The sequence below is a fragment of the Paroedura picta genome, chromosome 1 (genome assembly GCF_049243985.1).
Source record: "Paroedura picta isolate Pp20150507F chromosome 1, Ppicta_v3.0, whole genome shotgun sequence".
NCBI classification, from domain to species: domain Eukaryota; kingdom Metazoa; phylum Chordata; class Lepidosauria; order Squamata; family Gekkonidae; genus Paroedura; species Paroedura picta.
In genome coordinates this window covers 81,275,299-81,293,887 of record NC_135369.1, presented here as the reverse complement: position 1 = coordinate 81,293,887, position 18,589 = coordinate 81,275,299, and the positions used below count along the sequence as shown (strand labels likewise).

Here is an 18,589-nt window from a genome sequence, read left to right as displayed (position 1 = left end):
TGTGAAGCAGTAAACTCATTCGAGGAGAAGACTCAACTCTTAGAGAAAATTATTTTTCGGATCTTGAACTGTCACTGATTTCCCATTGGTGAACAGCAGGCAAGGAGTTTTTCTCTCCCATTTATAACTGTGATGTTCTTCTTTAACCAGCTTCCTAGATAGCCTTTTACTACTGATTTACATAACAAAATCAAGCAGTGCTGCTTGTCTACTTCCCCTTACAATGCAACATATAGTATTCACATTGATTTTCAAACAGCACTAGTAGCAGCAAGTGCTCACATGGCTCATGCAATGGCATCAGCCTGCTCTGATCTCCTTCCTTCTTGTTGCTATAACAAATGATCTGTGAATCTGACGATAGGTAGTAGAGCCCCATCCATCAGCCACTCTTTTCATGTGATCCACAGGGAACCATTCCAGAGAGCAATTTTTTGCACCTTAGTGGCCAAAAAGATATTCATGGTCTAAGCTTTTGAGATTCAAAGGTCTCTTCATCAGATACGGATGAAGGTAGCTGGGGGGGAGGGGTCTTTTGCAGTAAAAGTATCCAATTGTCTTGTGACCCTTTCAAGGCTATTACCTTTATTGTGGCAGAAACTTTTACTGGCAAGAAAACTCTTCATAAGATGCTAGAATAGTAGTTTAAGAGTCAACATATATATGTTTGATACAGAGGGAAGAGATAGAAATGTTCCTTTATAAAGTAAAGCCAAAAGATAAAGCTATGCCAGAGATAATAAAAGGAAGTTGGAGAAGGATGTTCCTCACATGTGCTAGTACATGGGGACCATTTTAAAAATCATACAGTGATTTTAAAAACTATTCATGCATAACCTTTTACTGGGAATTGTCTTACAATATATGTTCTTTCAAGTAAATACACTAGTAATGCATCACACCCGTAGAGAATTCTTGTATCGCTCTATACTTGGGTTCAAAGGACATTTTTTTTCTTCTTTTCCAGGTATTCACTTAGGGGATCATAAGAGATATGAAGGTTTTGGCTCCCCCAGAAAATGTTAGGAAAATCCTCTTATTTTTTCCCCATCGGAAAAATTAGAAATTTGGGGGAAGCCCCACATGTGCAATATTTTCTCCTTTGGAATGCTTTTGAAGACAAAAAGTTAATCAAAATGTGTGTTTTTTGTAAATTGTTATACCAAATTAGATAATGATAATGGATATTACTGCAATTTTCCTTGAAGAAACGAAAGACATGTACAGTGCCATAAGAAACAGACTTCTAGCCATCTGTTTATTGAAGCTGAGATCCTAAGTTCCAGGTGATGCATTTTATATTGTTATAGCTTTGAGAGTTAATTTGCTGGCCCCATGGTGCATACATTCAGATTAAATAGGCTTTATTTCTGGTTGTAACCCATCATCTTTCTCAATGCAGAAAAAACATTTTGTTAGATTGGGATGTCAGTTTCCAACAGCATGCTTAAGGGGATTTGAATTTAATTATTAGTTTTTGCAATGGACTGAAATAATTTATCATATATTTACTTTTATGTATAGTTAAAGATGTAAAAAATAAGTTTGATAAGATTAAAAGTATTACAGAAATTTCTCAAAATGTCTAAGGGGTGTTTCTAAAAATGGGGGAATCCCCCCCCCCCATGGCTTAAAAATTTCTGGAATATTTACATCACTACTGATCACTTCAGTTACCTGTCTTGTGACATTTTAGCCATGAAACTTAATGTCACAATAGATTTTTTAGCAGAACTCACAGATTTGCAGTTTTTGTCCTTGTTGAACACATGAGAAAAACTCAGAGTCTAGTTTTAAAATGTGTGAATATCAGGCTTTCCGTTCGGGAAAAGACAGTAAGGCAGCTTTAATTTATTGTAAAAGATTTAGATCAGAACATATAGAATAGCAGAAAGCATCAACAGTATGGCTTCCGTAAGACCTACTTCACCAGCCTCTTAAATTTTTGAGAGTATTAAAAAGACAGGAATTTCAGTGGACACTGTATACTTGGACTTCCAAAATGCATTTCACAAGGTGTTTCACCAAAGGCTTCTGAAAAAAATTGTCATAGAAAAACAGGACATGTCCTTTCATTGACATTGTTTTTTAAAATAAAAAAGCAGAGGAGAGGAATACATGGATAGCTTTCACAGCGGAGAAAAAATAAGCAAAAGGGTCTCGGGCTTAAGGTTTTGATAATCACCTTTAAGGTCGAACACAGTCCATGCCCAGTGTACCTGAGGGACCACCTCACTGCCTATACCCCCCCCCAAGAGCTCTGTGCTCAGCCACTTACAACTGGCTGGTGGTCCCTGGCCCTAAAGAAGTGTGTCTGACTTCAACCAGGACCACAGCCTTCCCCATCCTGACCCCTACCTAGTAGAATGAGTTCCCTAAAGAGATCAGGGCCCTGCCTGAGCTATCACAGTTCCACAGGAGCTGCAAAATTGAACACTTCCACCAAGCATTTGGATGAAGTTGACCAAACCAACATAATCTGCTGGGCCTCCCAGAAATCCCTCCTCATAAAAGGAACCCGACTCAACCAAGCATGGGACCATAGTCAACAGGTTTGCGGTACCATAATTTAACGTTGAAATTGTTATATGAAAACGTTATTGGAACTGTTATGAAAATGATGTGCATGGGGGGAAATGACCTAATTGTATGGATATACTGAGGGGCTCTGAGCTGAGACAGACTAAGAAAAAACCTTTAGGATGTAGTGGATAACTCAATGAAAATGCTGATTCAGTTTCTGGTGGTGATGTTAAAAAATGCCATGTGGAGAATCATCAAGAAAAGTAACTTTTATTTGGACAAATCTGGAGAAAATTGAGATTGAAGGCCAATTTATAAGGAAAGCTTTTTCAAACCTCTTTCAGCCACCACTTAGTTTTGCAAGCCACTTTGAATGGCTCATGGATTGAGAGATCATGTATGATCAGGCATTTATGCTCACTTTTATTTCAGTGATTGAAATGACAATTTTAAATCCACTGTGATCATCACAAATTCCAGAATTCCGCTATTTTATAAAGCAGTTCTCATTTATTTCATTATTATGCTAACAACAATAGCAAGCATAAATATCCTGAGCCAAGAGAAAAGCTGGTTATAAATATATTCATTAGTTAAAACTTTTTTCACAATAACAGAATGTTATAAAGTATTCAGTAGATAAAAATGAAGTATTTACCTGGATCTTCTATCGATAAATTCTTCGTTAACCACTGAACAATGTCTGAACCTAGAAGGAAAGTTATAATGTAACTGAAAATGCTTTAAACATGTATTAAATTATAGTATAATATTTTTAAAGCTAGAGTTTGCTGTCCTAAAATATTTTTTTCTAAGCCACTGCAGTATTTTGTGAAATATTTAGGACATGCTTTGATTCCACCATCACAGAAGTACTTGAACATTATTGTCAGTAGGACCTTTCCTGAATGGGCTACATTACAGATATAGTGATATGAATAGAAGTGAATGTGTTTGTCAGTTCACTTCAATGAGGGTTTTTCAGAAGTCTTCAAGATTCTTAATGCATAATGCCAAGAGCCTTGAAGTGTCTTGTACTTTCAACAATTAATAGGGTTCCGGTGACCCAAGCTGACTAAGTTAGAAGCCTTGGAGTTATGCTGGATCCACCATTACATGCTGAGAAGCAACTTAATGCAGCTGCAAAAAAGAATGTTTTCTTCCACCTTCAGCTTGCTCTGATGGTATTGATTTGGTCACATGGATACATACTACAGTAAACCCGAGGCTAAACTATTGTATTGGCCAATCCTTGAAGGCAACTTGGGAACTCCAACTGAAACAGAACTCTGAAGGGGCATTTGGATCTTCAGTAAAAAGTGGCCTTGTGAAGTCAAAAAGCTGCTGCAGATTTCATGTGCAGCCTCTGATACTTTTATTATTTTCATTTATTTATTATTAGATTTTTATATCACCCTACCATTTGGCTTGGGGTGGTTTACATACAACATTGTGGGGTATTGCATGAAATGACCTAAGCATAGAACATAGTCAAAATAACTTCAACAATAATCCAATGATGGTTTAAATTAACATAATATAGATGGGGAAGAAATGGAGATAGTGACAGATTTTATTTTCCTGGGCTCCAAGATCACTGCAGATGGTGACTGCAGCAAAGAAATTAAAAGACGCTTGCTCCTGGGGAGGAAAGCTATGGCAAATCTAGACAGCATCCTAAAAAGCAGAGACATCACCCTGCCAACAAAAGTGCGTTTAGTCAAGGCTATGGTCTTCCCAGTTGCAATGTATGGCTGCAAAAGTTGGACCATAAGGAAGGCCGAGCGTCAAAGAATTGAGGCTTTTGAACTCTGGTGCTGGAGAAGACTCTTGAGAGTCCCTTGGACTGCAAGGCGAACAAACCGGTCAGTCCTAGGGGAGATCAACCCTGACTGCTCTTTAGAAGGCCAGATCCTGAAGTTGAAACTCAAATACTTTGGCCTCCTCATGAGAAGGAAGGACTCCCTGGAGAAGAGCCTAATGCTGGGAGCGATCGAGGGCAAAAGAAGAAGGGGACGACAGAGAATGAGGTGGCTGGATGGAGTCACTGAAGCAGTAGGTGCAAACTTAAATGGACTCCGGGGAATGGTAGAGGACAGGAAGGCCTGGAGGATCATTGTCCATGGGGTCGCGATGGGTCGGACACGACTTCGCACATAACAACAACAACAATATCAATGAATTTGATCAACAATAATATGACAGAAATATGTGAAGGGAGGACTATTCTTATTCATCCCAGGAAGCCTTTCAATCCCAGGACCGAAGCCTTCTGCAGCAGGAAAAAAGAATGTTAAATTTCCCCTTTTCAATAGGACAGAATTTGGGATGTTGATGATGTTGCCTGGCACATATCTGGGCTGTCTTAGACAATTGTGTCATACACCTGATATCTTCTGGGGCAGAGAGGCAGAGGCAAAAAAATTTCTTCCCCTTGCTGAAGAGGCTTCCTACTCCTAGAGTAGGTCTGGAGTTTGCTGGAAAACAGCAGTTCTTTGATCCACTCCAGAAATCCCTCTGCATCTTCTAGAAGCCAAGCCACAATTATGGTGCAGCTTCCAAAGGAGACAAAACTCTACCACATTTCTGTGTTAATTGGAAAGGGATTATTGAGTATCTTACTCTATATAGCTATCTAACTATTTTCCTCTTACTTGGTTTGTCGATTCTCTCTCTCATTCTCTCTCTCTCTCTCTCTCTCTCTCTCTCTCTCTCTCTCTCTCTCTCTCTCTCTCTCTCTCTCTCTATCTATCTATCTATCTATCTATCTATCTATCACCGTTCCCTGGATGGGCTCACAGCAGTTTACAATAATAAAAGAGTAAAAACACAATACACCCCCATAAAAACTTCCCTTACACCAATCAACAATTAACAATTAAGGCAGCAGGCGATAAATAATCCTCTAAATTATCCTACCCATCTTGTCCAGCACGAAGCCAAGCCATCTAACATTGGGAGTGAGGTGCCAGATCTGATAACACCATAGGGGATCCTCAAGTCGAATATCAGGACCCCACCTGGGCCTCAACCATACACCTGGCGGAAGAGGTCCATCTTGCAGGCCCTGCAGAAATTGTCAATTCTGACAAGGCCCTTAGCTCTTCCGGGAACTCATTCCACCAGGTTGGGGCCAGGACCAAAAAGGCCCTGGCCCGGGTCAAGGCCAGGCATATGTCCCGAGGGCCCAGGACAACCAGTAAATTCATACCCTCAGAGCGAAGTGCCTTGCAGGGGGCATAAGCAACCAAGTGGTTCTGCAGATAAGTCCGACGCAGACCATGGGGCTTTTCGCACGCCTTCAAAATCGCACAATGGTTGCCAATTGAAAACGCTATTGATTTGCCGTTATGCACAACGTCGTTGACAATCTGCCACACACCTGAAACCGATCCGCAAAAAGCGCTTCCTTGTAGCGCTTTCAGGGAAATCCCCAAAAGTGGATTCACCCTCCGGAAAGCGATACACTCCTGCAACCAATCTGCAACACTAGCGAAAAAGACCTGTGCGTTAACATTGTTGCGGTTTCTACAAAGTCCCTCCCCCTGGCTCTCTCCTCTGATCTTCCGGCGAAGCGATCGCCATTTTTTTTTTCTCCGAGCGAGCGGGGCTCAACCCACCAGCGAGCCTCTTTCTGTTTAGAGGCTCCCCCGGCTTCAGTCCCTCCCCAGAGTCACTAAGCACAAACAACACTTTGGACACAAACAACAGAGAAGCCCGTTTGCTGATGTATTTTCACTTTATTTTTTACACTTTTTTCGGCCGAAAATTGGGCCCATGAGGGGGGGGGATTTTTTTTTTTCACTCGGAGGGAGCGTGGCAACGATCAAACGACAGCTCAAACACACCGGGCAGCTGGATGGGTCTCTCCGTTGCAACGAATCAACACAGATTCGTTGCAATGGGTGTGTTTTTTTTAAAAAAAAACTTTCTTAAAGGGAAAGGGGCTGTTTGGGAGCATGCTAACGGCTGCCCATTGGCTGCTTGATGGCCAGGGGCGGGATGAGCTTGGCAATAGCGCTTCCTTTCTAGCGATTTTTGCCGAGACCAGAAGCCTGTGGGAAACGCTACAAAACGCAACTGGATTCCACTACAAAGGCAGGTATGCATAATGACGAATTCCACTATTTTAAATGGCGATTTTTCATTCAGCAACCAATTTGCTACAAAGATCCCGGTGCGGAAAGCCCCCATGTATAGCCTTAAAGGTCAATAGCAGCCGCATTCTGTACCAGCTGTAACTTCCGGATCAAAGACAAGGGCAGGCCTGTGTAAAGTGAATTACAAAAGTCTAATCTGGAAGTGACCGTTGCGTGGATCACAGTGGCCAAGTGATCCGAGGACAGGTAGGGTGCTAATAACCTGGCTTGGCTTCGTGACCTGAGCCTCCATAGAAAGGTAGGTACCAAAGGTTACTCCCAAATTCCTGGCAACTGATGCAGGTGTTAATTGCACCCCATCCAGGCATGGGAGGCATGCTGCCTGCTCCAGTCCTCTTCTTCCTAGCCACAGGGCCTCCGTCTTGGAGAGGTTGAGTTTCAGACGACTCTGCCTGAGCCATCCAGCCACTGCCTCCAAACAACTGGCAAATGTATCCGGGGGGGGGGGGAGTCTGGCCTTCCATCCATTAGGAAGTAGAACTGGGTGTCATCCGCATATTGGTGACAACCCAGCCTATAGCCCTGGACCAGCTGGGCTAGAGAGCACATGTAGATGTTGAAAAGTGTGGGGGAGTATATCGCTCCCTGCGGAACCACACATGGGAGCCCGCAAGGGTCTGACAGCTCATCCTCCATAGCAACCCTCTGCATCCAGTTCTGGAGAAAGGAGACCAGCCATTGCAGCACAGTCCCCCTATCCCAGTTCTGGTGAGGCGGTGGACCAATAACTCTTGGTCGACCACATCAAATGTGACCAACAGATCTACCAACACAAGTATAGCCAAACCACCTTGATTCAGCTGGCACCGTATATCATCCATCAGGGCGACCAGTGCGGTCTCCACCCATGGCCAGGACGGAGGCCATACTGGTATGGATCAAGGGCCAAAGTGTCTTTCAGGAATGCTAGGAGCTGATACACCACGCCCACTCTATCACCTTGCCCAGAAACACAAGGTGCAAGACTGGATGGTAACTGGCATGGTCCTGTGGGTCTAGTGATGGTTTCTTCAGTAAAGGGCGGACTACTGCCTCCTTGAGTCCTTCGGGGAACTCTCCAGATGTCAAGGAGAGGTTGTTAACCTCCCTCAAAGGACCTCCTATCTGCTGGTGGCCTGATTTTAGCAGCCAGGAGGGATAGGGATCCAAAGGGCAAGTGGTAGCCCTCACTGAACCTAGTATCCTGTCCACTTTGGTCAATGAGAGCCATCTGAAGCCATCGAACACTAACAGTGTCAATCGTGGCAGGTAGATCATGGCAGAGCAACAGAACGTTGTCCGCAAAATAGCTCTATAATGCCACACAGCCCAAATCCAATTTCTTTACCGTTTGATGCCTTTCCTCGAGGCCAGTAAGAGACCGAATTACTCTTAATTATTTTATTACTTATTCCAAAATGTTTCTTTTACTTCATCCTAGGCTCGAGATATCTTAGGTGTTTGCGATATTTGGATTAGAACAGCCTCACGCACCAAGCCCTCTTGCACAAAGTGTTCCCAGCCAAGGCTTCAGCTTGGCAGATTCCTCCTGTTTCAGAGCTTCACACTGTCAAAAATGCACATGAAAACTTGGCTAAATGGAAGTCTGAATTTTTCTTTTAATGAAAAATCCATGCAATATCTCAGACACACAACACTCAGTTATGAATTAGATATATAGATAAAAATGCCAAAGAATATTTTTCAGTCACCACAAAACTGCCCATGCACTTCACCACAGCACTAACACCACTGTGGCTTTAAGGCATAAAACACAAACAGGAGCATCTTTGAATTACATGCTTTTTATTTAAATAGATTTAATTTTAGGCTTGTCCCTTCTGTTTGACTCCCTAAAATCAAATTTCTATTGGACTTTTCACAAACAGTTACCTCTAAATGGGGAGACTGAAAACTGTACAAAGATTATATTCAAATGAGTAGCCGTGTTGGTCTGAAGTAGCCCAGTACAATCAGAGTCCAGTGGCACCTTTAAGACCAACAAAGATTTATTCAGGGTGTGAGCTTTCGAGTGCAAGCACTCTTCCTCAGACTATGATCTTCTTATATGACAGGGAATATCTAGCAAAAAACAGTTATGTTACATCTGTGTTTTAAATGTAAAGATGAAAGATGTAGAAAGGTTATGAAAACGTGGCTGTGTGGGTCACCATCAGAGGCTAACAGAAAGTGGATGCAAGAACATTTTATGTATAGGCTGGAAAGTTCAATGTTTTGCATACAGTTGCTGAAACAGAAATGAATGGCCAAATGATACAGGTTGCAGCAATTGAGACAAAAAAAGTTTGAGGCACAAAAAAACTCAATGAATATTTTGAGGTTACTTTGCAATTTCATTTTTGTAAGAACTCATTAAAAATAACTTCAGAAGATTCATTAAGGTTTTTTTGTGCCTCAAACTTTATATTTCTCAATTGCTTATACAGTTGTTGACAAGTTATACAAAAGTCAACCAATCAGCTGTTTGGGGATTAAAATAGTTTATCCATGGTGACATCAACCACATGAAAGAGATAGGAATTCAAATACTCTGGCTTAGTGATTACGAGCATCAGAAATCAAAACTTCCTAATTTTTCACTCTTATACTTGATCCATTAAGTACAATGTTGCGTTCCCAATATTAGAACCACCCATGAATTCAACAGTGAATTTTTGATCTAGAAAAATGTCATGGTTATAAATTATCTGGACTTGAGAAAAATAGCTCCAATTAAATTAACTTAAATCCAATTTTTTCTTCCCTTTTCGGACTTTGTCAGTATCAGTAGGCCTTATATCTTTGAAGGAGTGGCAACAAAGTGCAAATTAGGGATAACAAAGCCTCTTTCGAGTCAAAGGCTCAGGAGAGAACGGTAGCAGAGTGGGAGGGGGTGAATGTTTTTTCACTCAAGCTGCATCACCCCTTCTGTTCATATTAAACTTACAGCCCACAAGTACCCCAAGATCTCGTTCACACACTCTGCTACCCAGAAGTGTATCTCCCATCCAGTATGCAGGCTTCTCATTTTGTGACCCAGATGTAGAATTCTGCTTTTATCCTTATTGAATTGCATCTTGTTCCATTTGCCTACTTTTCCAGTGTGTTCAGATATTGTTGAAGTCTATATTTTCTGGGGTGTTCACTACTCCTCCCAATTGGGTGTTATATGCAAATTTAATGCGTTCTTCCATCCCTAAATCTAGATCATTGATAAAAATGTTGAAAAGTACTGAACTCAGGACTGAGCCCTGTGGCACCCCACTGATCACCTCCCTCCACACAGTTACCATTGACAATCACACTTTGGGTGTAGTCTTCTAGCCAGTTCCCTATCCATATAAACATCTGAAAATCCAGTCTACAGCCATCCAGTTTCCCCAACAGAACATCATGGGGAACCTTGTCAAAAGCCTTCATGAAATCTAGGTAAACAACATCAACTGCATTTCCATGATCCAATAAGCCTGTTGCTCAGTCAAAGAAGGAAAGCATGTTGGTCTGTTGGAGCCAAATCCACAAATTGTCCTTCATATGTTTGTAGATCACCCCCTTTAAAATATGCTCCATTATCTTCCTTGGAATTGAGATCAAATTCACTGGCCTGTAGTTTCCTGTGTCATTTCTCCAATCTTCTTTGAAGATTTGGATAACATTCACTCTCCTCCAGACTTCTGGCACCTCTCCAATCTTCCAAGAGGTTCTAAAGATGATGAACAAAGGTTCCACAAGCTCTCCAGAAAGTTCTTTGAGCGTTCTTGGGTGTATACCATCTGGCCCAAGGGATTTGAAATCCAGTACAACCCTATCAACCCCCCACCCAGACATTATACCTTGCTTACTACCATCCCTAGATGTGTTTATGTTCTTCTGGGAAAACACAGAGGCAAAATAGGTACTGAGCCTTTCTCCTTTCTCTGTATTCTCTGTCAGAGTGTCTCCATCTTTACCCAACAGTGGTCCTATTTCATCATTTACCCTACATTTCCTCCTCATATATCTGAAGAAGGTTTTCTTGTTATAGTGGGCTTTCCTGGCCAGTCTCAACTCATTCCCAGCTTTGGTCTCTCTGAACGTGTCCTCCAAAACTCTTTGGTCCAATGAACATTTCTCAGCACTAGTTGCTGCACCACAGAACAAGATATCATACTGCATCTCAAGGGACTTTTACTTTTAACATGCAACTAATACCAGGCCAATATACTTCTGGATTTGTAGTGAATTGAGCAGTATGGTAGCTTTAATCTGGTGGCTTTCCTCCTCTACTTACTATCAAGAGAGCAATCATCTTGAAATGAGCCAAGTCCTTTAAAGCTGCTCTCTCAGTTCTTCCTGTAAAATTTTTAAAGGTATCTTGATCATGTTTGCTGCTGTTCTCAAACAGTGATTATTGCTGTATTCCTGCTGAGTCCACTGAAGGAGAATCTCTTTTGAAAGGTGTTAGTGCTAGTGAAGCCTCTGCAAAAGGAAAATATCCTTTTCCTCTTTAGTCAACATTCTTATAGAAATTTAAAAGGTAAACAACCTATTTCTCCCTAACTACACTGTTTGGCTACTTGAATTAGTCCTAAGTGTTCCTGTGCTTATTATTTTTAGAATATGTGCAAGAAACCCTTTACTCCCTGGAGACAGTCCAGTTCTTATTAGCAAGCAAAGTGCAAATGTTCACACTTCAGTTGCAAGAAAGGGACTCAGAAATGAGGAGGGACAAACTGGAAAAATAATTGCTGGCTAAATTACTGAGCCCATTCTATTAGCCTATTTGAATGGTGTCATAACATCTTCCTTCATCCCAAGTTACCCCATCCTTTAACAAATCTAACCTCTTTCTCTAAAAATATCAGTAACACTCTGTAATTTGCACATTGGTGACCTCTTCAATAATACACTAACAGCTGCCTGTGTGACTGTTAAATTTTCTGAAACATGAAGTTGAGTCAGCCTGGGCTTTTTCAGAATGGCATTGGCATTGCTGGCTAGAGGCTGATCTCAATCCCAGCACCTATGCAGGAAGACAAAATGGTTGGACTTGTAGCTAGAATGGCCAAATGCTCAGTAGTTATTCCAGCCTGGCGATTTACATTATAAATAATAATAATAATAATAATTATTATTATTATTATTATTATTATTATTATTATTATTATTATTATTATTATTATTATTATTATTATTATTATTATTATTATTATTTAATTTTTAGACCGCCCTTCTCCAAATAGGTCTCAGGGCAGTTTACAACATAAATAGTTAAAACACAATAAAATCCCCGTAAAAACCCCAATTAACATCAACAACAAGTCACATATAACATATAGCGGCGGTGGTCACAATTCTGATCTTAGTTACCTGAGTTCCCCCCAAGTTCAGCCTGGTGGAGAGAATAATATTCAGAAGAGGGTGGCACCAATACAATAGATCTAACAATGATCTCGATGTTAGAGATCTTAATATTGGAGGGGATCCTCTGATGGATTAGTGGGAGAGCTGCCCTGGCCTCAACCATATGCCTGGCGGAAGAGCTCCGTCTTGCAGGCCCTGTGGATGGCTGGTAGATCCCGCAGGGCCCTTAGCTCTTCTGGGAGCTCATTCCACCAGGTTGGGGACAGGACTGAAAAGGCCCTGGCCCGGGTCGAGGCCAGGCGAACATCCCGTGGGCCCGGGACAACCAGTAAATTCATACCCGCAGAGCGGAGTGCCCTGCAGGGGGCATAAGCAACCAAGCGGTCCTGCAGGTAGACCTCTCTAAGGCATCTTTTCTTGGTAGGGGGATGAGCTACCAGAAATGTACTAAGCAAGACCTTACCTGAATAGCTTGTATTTTCAAATATCATAAACATTTTGAATCCAAAGGGAATGATTTTTGTCATCCTGTAGCAATCTTCTGATTTGACATTTATTAATTTCCTCTTCCAATCATGGGAGGGTAGTGAGACAATAACGTTGTTCAGTGTACTGGACAGAGACATTATCCTACTAGAACAGTTTGCCTGTTTGAACCTGAAAGTATCATCTTGATCATTGTTTCTATACAAGTGTTTTCACATTTATGCAATGTTTCAACTTCAACTGAAACTTCATCCAGAACTTTGGGACGACTTTTCTGATTCTCTAAAAGAACGAAATTTTCCAGAGTATAAAAAGAAGAGGAGGTGTTTTTTATACCCTGCTTTTCTCTACCTTAAAGAGTCTCAAAGTAGCTTTCAATCACCTTCCCTTCCTCTCCCCACAACAGGCACCCTGTGAGGTAGGGGAGGTTGACAGAACACTGGGAGAAACTTCTATGTCAGAACAGCTCTGTCAGGACTGTGATGCATGTGGGAAGTGGGGCTTGCCAGATTAGTAGCTGCTACTCTTTACTGCTACACCAACTTTTATGAAACAAAGCTGTAAGCACTGGTTCAATGTTTGCAAAAGCTATTTCATACTCTGGGGCTCTGCCTGGTTGGGACAAAAGCGTTGCTTCATCTGGAGACTGGCAAATATAGCAGAGTGGGGAAGACAGAAGCAGAGACAATGGCTTTCCTTCCCAGGACAGACTGCTCCACGTGAAGCTCTCCCTTCGCTATGACAGACAGCAGACACTGGTGCTCTGGAAGGGACAGAGGCCAAGACTGGGAGACAAGCAGAATCTTTGCTATCTTGATGATAAGCAATCTTGGATAAGGAGCTTGGCAGTCATCCCCATGATAGGAAAGAGTAACGTGCACATACTGAAGAGACACAGAGGGACGGACCAGATCCAATGGAATGAAATTAATTCAAAAGAAATTCCATCTAAACATCCAGAAGAAGTTCCTGACAGTTAGAGCGGTTTCTCAGTGGAACAGGCTTCCTCGGGAGGTGGTGGGTTCTCCACCTTTGGAAATTTTTAAACAGAGACTGGAAAGCCATCTGACAGAGAGGCTGATTCTGTGAAGATTCAAGGGGGTGGCAGGTTACAGTGGATGAGCGATAGGGTTGTGAGTGTTCTGCATAGTGCAGGGGGTTGGACTAGATGACCCAGGAGGTCCCTTCCAACTCTATGATTCTATGACACAAGAAAGAACAAAAATGATATATGGACATTTTTATCCCTGTATGCCAAAGAAAACCACTGAGACCTGACCTGAGATTTCTGTTTTGTTTATTCTATTTATAAGCAGCAGCAGATAGATACCGTCTCCCATTTGTCTGACATTAGAGATGGAAAATACATTAGGAATAATGCATCATTCCATAGAATTTCATGTTAGCTGGAGGGGAGGGGAAGTTTTACCCAGACATGTGTTTCCCACTGAAATCAGTAATCAAAACAATTGCAAATATATATCCTAACATGACAAGCTTTAATTCTGATAGGAAATAATTCAACTCAAGCAACGCACCAAAATAACCTAATGAAGTGGTACTTGCTCTGTGGCTCATGGAAAGCCAAATTCACAAATTATCATGAATCAGAAGAGCCACTGTCTCTATCTCTAGCATGAAGCCTGTACCAAGGAATTCTGCAGCTTCCTCTGTTCCTCTAGTGGTGGCAGTTTCAAAGTGAGAACCACCTGCCAATCACAAGTTGATTAGCCACTGAGTATCGCAGCTCTAATGCAATTACCCCCATCTGTATACTTCTACTTTCTGCCTGGTGTTCTATCCTTATGTCCCTGCGAATGCAACTTCATTGCCAGCTTCCCTTTTTTCCTGGGTCTTAAAAGGATGAAGACTGCCTGCCTGTACAACATCTGACTTGCAGGGACTTGCAAACTGGTCTTGGGTGAGCATGGAACTCCCAGAGGACAGAGCATCCCTACTCAGCAAAGGAGACTGCTATAGTGGTGAGAACTAAAACCGGTATTTGTTTTATGTTAAACAAATATTTGCTTCTGTTCAGCTCTACAGGACTGGGGTGTAAGTCTGTTAAAAAGACAGCTGGCTTTGTTTTGGGCTGTCACATTCTCTTTCTCTAGCACCAAGGTTACACACATTATGCATGCACAAGTGTCATCCATTGCTCTTATAGCTTCCCATTAACTACAGTTGGTGCATCATCCCTTCTTTGAAACAAACAATCTGGCCACAGCTATCCATGATTGAGGAACATTGTGGCTTATATTAGTCCCATGTTATATGTGGGACTGCTTTTGAAATATTTATGAGATATATCAGCTGGTGCAAATGCACTTCCAAGACAGAGGATATTTTCTGTGGTGGTGTCAAGATTTTGAAACTGCCTCTCTATAGGTCTGTTGCCATCTTGGTTTACTTTAGGTATCAGAAAGTCTATCCTGTTTTCAGCTCCCTCCCTTCAGAGGGCACAACGTGACTCATCGGATATGCCATTAAGTGTCAACAATACAATTTAAAAACAACTTAGTTAAAAATTCATAATTGCCAACACACTAAAAAAGATTCACAAGGCTTTGCTTGTATATCAACTCACATATCAAGAATCTTTAACTTCAATCAATAAATCAAATACCCTCCCAAAGGATTTTCCTCTTGTCCTAAAGACCGTCAGTGTTGGTGCCCAGCTAACTTCTTCTGACAGGTCATTCCATGGAGGAACATGCTGGTATTCTGCCTGAGGTGGACTGAACATTACTATGGGGTGAATATCACAAGCTGGCAAGGAGAGCACGGATTGTCATGGGCTCAGAGAGAGAGAGAGAGAGAGAGAGAGAGAGAGAGAGAGAGTCATTTAAGTTGTGTTTTTAATTCAAAGAAGGGAGCCATCTCACCTTGCAATTCCTATCATGCAGTTCTGTTTCTTCTTACTATATTCAGAGCAAATACTGCATTTTCCAATTTTCAAGCAAAATAAAATAGACATAAATCTGTTTTCACCAACAGGACTTCAGGCTTGTCAAGGCCTTTTTCCAACATAAGCAAGCCTCAGCAGTCAGCGTCTCTGAATATCTGTTTGTTCATTTCTCTTTGAGAATGTTTTCAAGTTCTTTCTGCTTCTTCACAAATGGCACAGCTACCATTCTACTGAGTAACAGTGCAAGCGAGTGTAATTGATCAGTGTGGCTATTTACCCCTTGTGTGAAATTCCCCCCTACTCCCCTTCTTGTAATGCAAGTTTAACTCTGTCACAGATCGGAGGATGCTTGTGCGTACTTGCAAAGTATACAAATATTTAGTTTTTGGTATTACTCACGGAGTGCATACACATTAATAGTCAGTTCATCTGTCTCTGTGCGTCACCTACCGCAGTGCACGCCCACTGAAGATTATTTCCACCAACAGCTATTATTCCAGCCCTTGTTTTCCACACTCAGTGTCTAAACAATGAGCAAGACAGGGACGGCATCTCCTTTAGTCTGTAGAAGCAGGAGAGGGAACCGTGGCTAAGAAGGCTGACACTCATAAAGCCCATGCACCAAAATTAAGTGCATGGCTTTTCAAGGGCAGCAGAAGCAGAGTTGGGGCCCTGCAGCAACAAGCCCATCCCAGGCATATCGTAGTTGAGCTATTTAAAAAGAGACAAGTTCATCAGGTGCTGCTAATGACCCCAACAGTTGTCGATCTTTCCTGCCTCCCTCCTCCCAGCTAAGGTTGTCAGTCCAGGAGATCTCTAGCACCCCCCCCCCGAGGTTGGCAAGCTTATGCCCAGCACACCCCTGGCCTTCCACAAAAAGCTACAGTGTGGTTCAGTGGGAGACCTATGTGCAAAGTGCAAAGAGGTGAGGGGAATTGCGTGAAAGGGTCCCTTCTCCCTTCTGCGTCATTGTAAAGTTTGTTTTGTCACACTGCCTCTAACAGTGGTGGCAGCAGTGGACAATTTTACCAGATTCCTCGTCTTCCTTCTCATTGCAGCTCCACATGCACAAACCCCATATTTTGTCTAGGAGGCCACCTGCCTACCCTAGGGGGTGAAAGGGGGGGAGAGAAGTGAGGTGGGTAAGATCCACAGTCCTTAGCACTGCAGCACTTGTAGTTTGTATCTGATTATTTTCTGTATGTACTAATTGCATTCTGCATCTAGTGGTCTACCAACACAAAACAGACTTAGTGAAAAGATTATTTTAAAAAACCAGCAACAGCAGCAGAGATAAAACACAAGAAGAAAGGTACCAAACTCCCAAAATCAATTAATTAAAAACCTGATGAGACCTGTTTACAAAATTGCAGTAAAAGCACCTTCAATCTATATACATTTGATTTTTCTTTGAAAGTGCATTGACCCATTCTCATGTTGCATTCAACAACTATACAGTTGAACGTGTGATCTAAACCTCATCTTTGCCCAGGTACTTTATGCTCAGTTTCATTTCTATAGTGAACACACGTTGGCTCTTTTGTACAAACAGATGGATGCTGCACATGCAGGAGGGGTTTGCAGTAATGTGTCAACGTGCAAATAGGGCTTCGGTGCCAGGCAAAGAGCTGTAGGGAGGTAGTTTCACAATAGAGGCACCACCACAGGGAAATCCATGTTTCTAGCATTTGCCAACTGTTTGAAAATATATACTCCACATATTCTCCCCTCAAAAGGACAGTTATTTGTCAGTGATATTTTAAGTAACCCTGCACGGTGGAAGAGGTTGGATTGGATGATCTTTAGGTTGGGCTGTCACCTCTAGGTTGGGAAATGGAAATTTTGGGGGCGGGGGAGGTGTGCCTGAGAAGGGTGAAGTTTGGGGAAATGCTTCAACAGTGCATAATCCACCTCCAGAGAAACTGATCTATGTTGCCTGGAGATCTGTTGTAATCCCAGGAGATCATCAGCCACTTTTTGATTCTACAGTTCTGTGACTCAAGGCTGCCGATACACCTAAATGCAGAAGATGTGACAGGGTCTAACCCTCCCCCACATTTTAATAAACCGATAAATGAACGTACAAGTGCAAATCACTTTGGCTGGGTGCTCTCTGACAGTCTTTCCCTTTCTTTGCAAATTAGCATTTTCACTCGCAGATTGTCATTTTTGCAAGAAGACTCCAACAGTTCCCCTGTTGCAGGCTAAAACTCTTCCTGTTATCTTGGCCCTTCAGCCATATGTTATCTCACCCTAACATATGCTACTTTTTCCATCTCACAGCTTAATTGTCTCCTTTTTTTACCCTGAAGTACATGTTTCATTTTTTCAGAAGCACTATATTGGATTTATGCAAATGTGTAGACTGAAAAGAGGAACAGAACAATGTGTATTTATCCCTTCTACACTTGCTTTTCTTTTAGGCATAGGAAATATGGGCGAGATACAGGAAACTTAACTCAGGGCACACACTGCTTGGTCACATGTTACTTTAAATGTGTCGTGTGGGAAACAAGAGCTTAGCATGTTAACGTGGTGGGAAGTGCCCCCACAAAAAAGGGGAACTGGTCATGCACATTCCAGGATCCATGCTGCCCATCAGATTCTCACTCCAAAAGAAATGGGTGTCAACAGTGTGTTTGCTAGCACAGGCACTTCTTAGCTTAATCCAACTCAGGTTACCCCTAAGTAATGCTTCCATCCTATATGCACATTCATTAAGCAGCAAGTGTCACTGAACACCATGAGATGCATAGATATGGGCAGCAGCTCCTATTGAAATCAATGGAACAAGTTAACTGCAGTGCAAATTGTCTTGTTTTCTATACTAACTAATCACAACTATTTTCCTTGCAGCCAAAGCAAAAAGAGCCGTTTTATATGATACTTTATCAACCTGGTCAGATAAAAGTTAGATTGTCTTTTCAGCAACAGAGGGCAGGTTTAAGCCCCTTAAAATCTCACTGAGGAATTTGGCCATGGGTTGAGTGTAAAGTAGGCAGTCAAATATGTAATAGGGTAAATCCTCCAGAGCGTGTGCACCACAGATACAGAAATGCTAGTTTTTTGGCATACGGTTAAAACGGCCAGCTAAAACCTCTGTGGGCATCGTGTCGAATCAGAGAGATGTGAAAACTGCTCTGAGTTTGTGGTTAGTGATCTTAATTAGGTAAGAGGATCTACGGTGGTC

General features: G+C 42.0%; 1 protein-coding gene across 24 annotated transcripts in view; it reads right to left on the bottom strand.

Annotated features, from left to right (window-relative positions):
* Positions 1–18,589, bottom strand: part of RGS7 (regulator of G protein signaling 7) — a 248,923-nt gene that overhangs the window by 77,782 nt on the left and 152,552 nt on the right. For all 24 annotated transcript variants that reach the window (XR_013232604.1, XR_013232603.1, XR_013232615.1 and 21 more), the window contains one exon: positions 3,182–3,232. Coding sequence is in view for 18 of the 24 variants with exons in the window: in XM_077345052.1 (XP_077201167.1) it covers positions 3,182–3,232 (51 nt within the window). In the remaining 6 variants the exon portion in view is untranslated. The remainder of the gene's footprint in view (positions 1–3,181; positions 3,233–18,589) is intronic.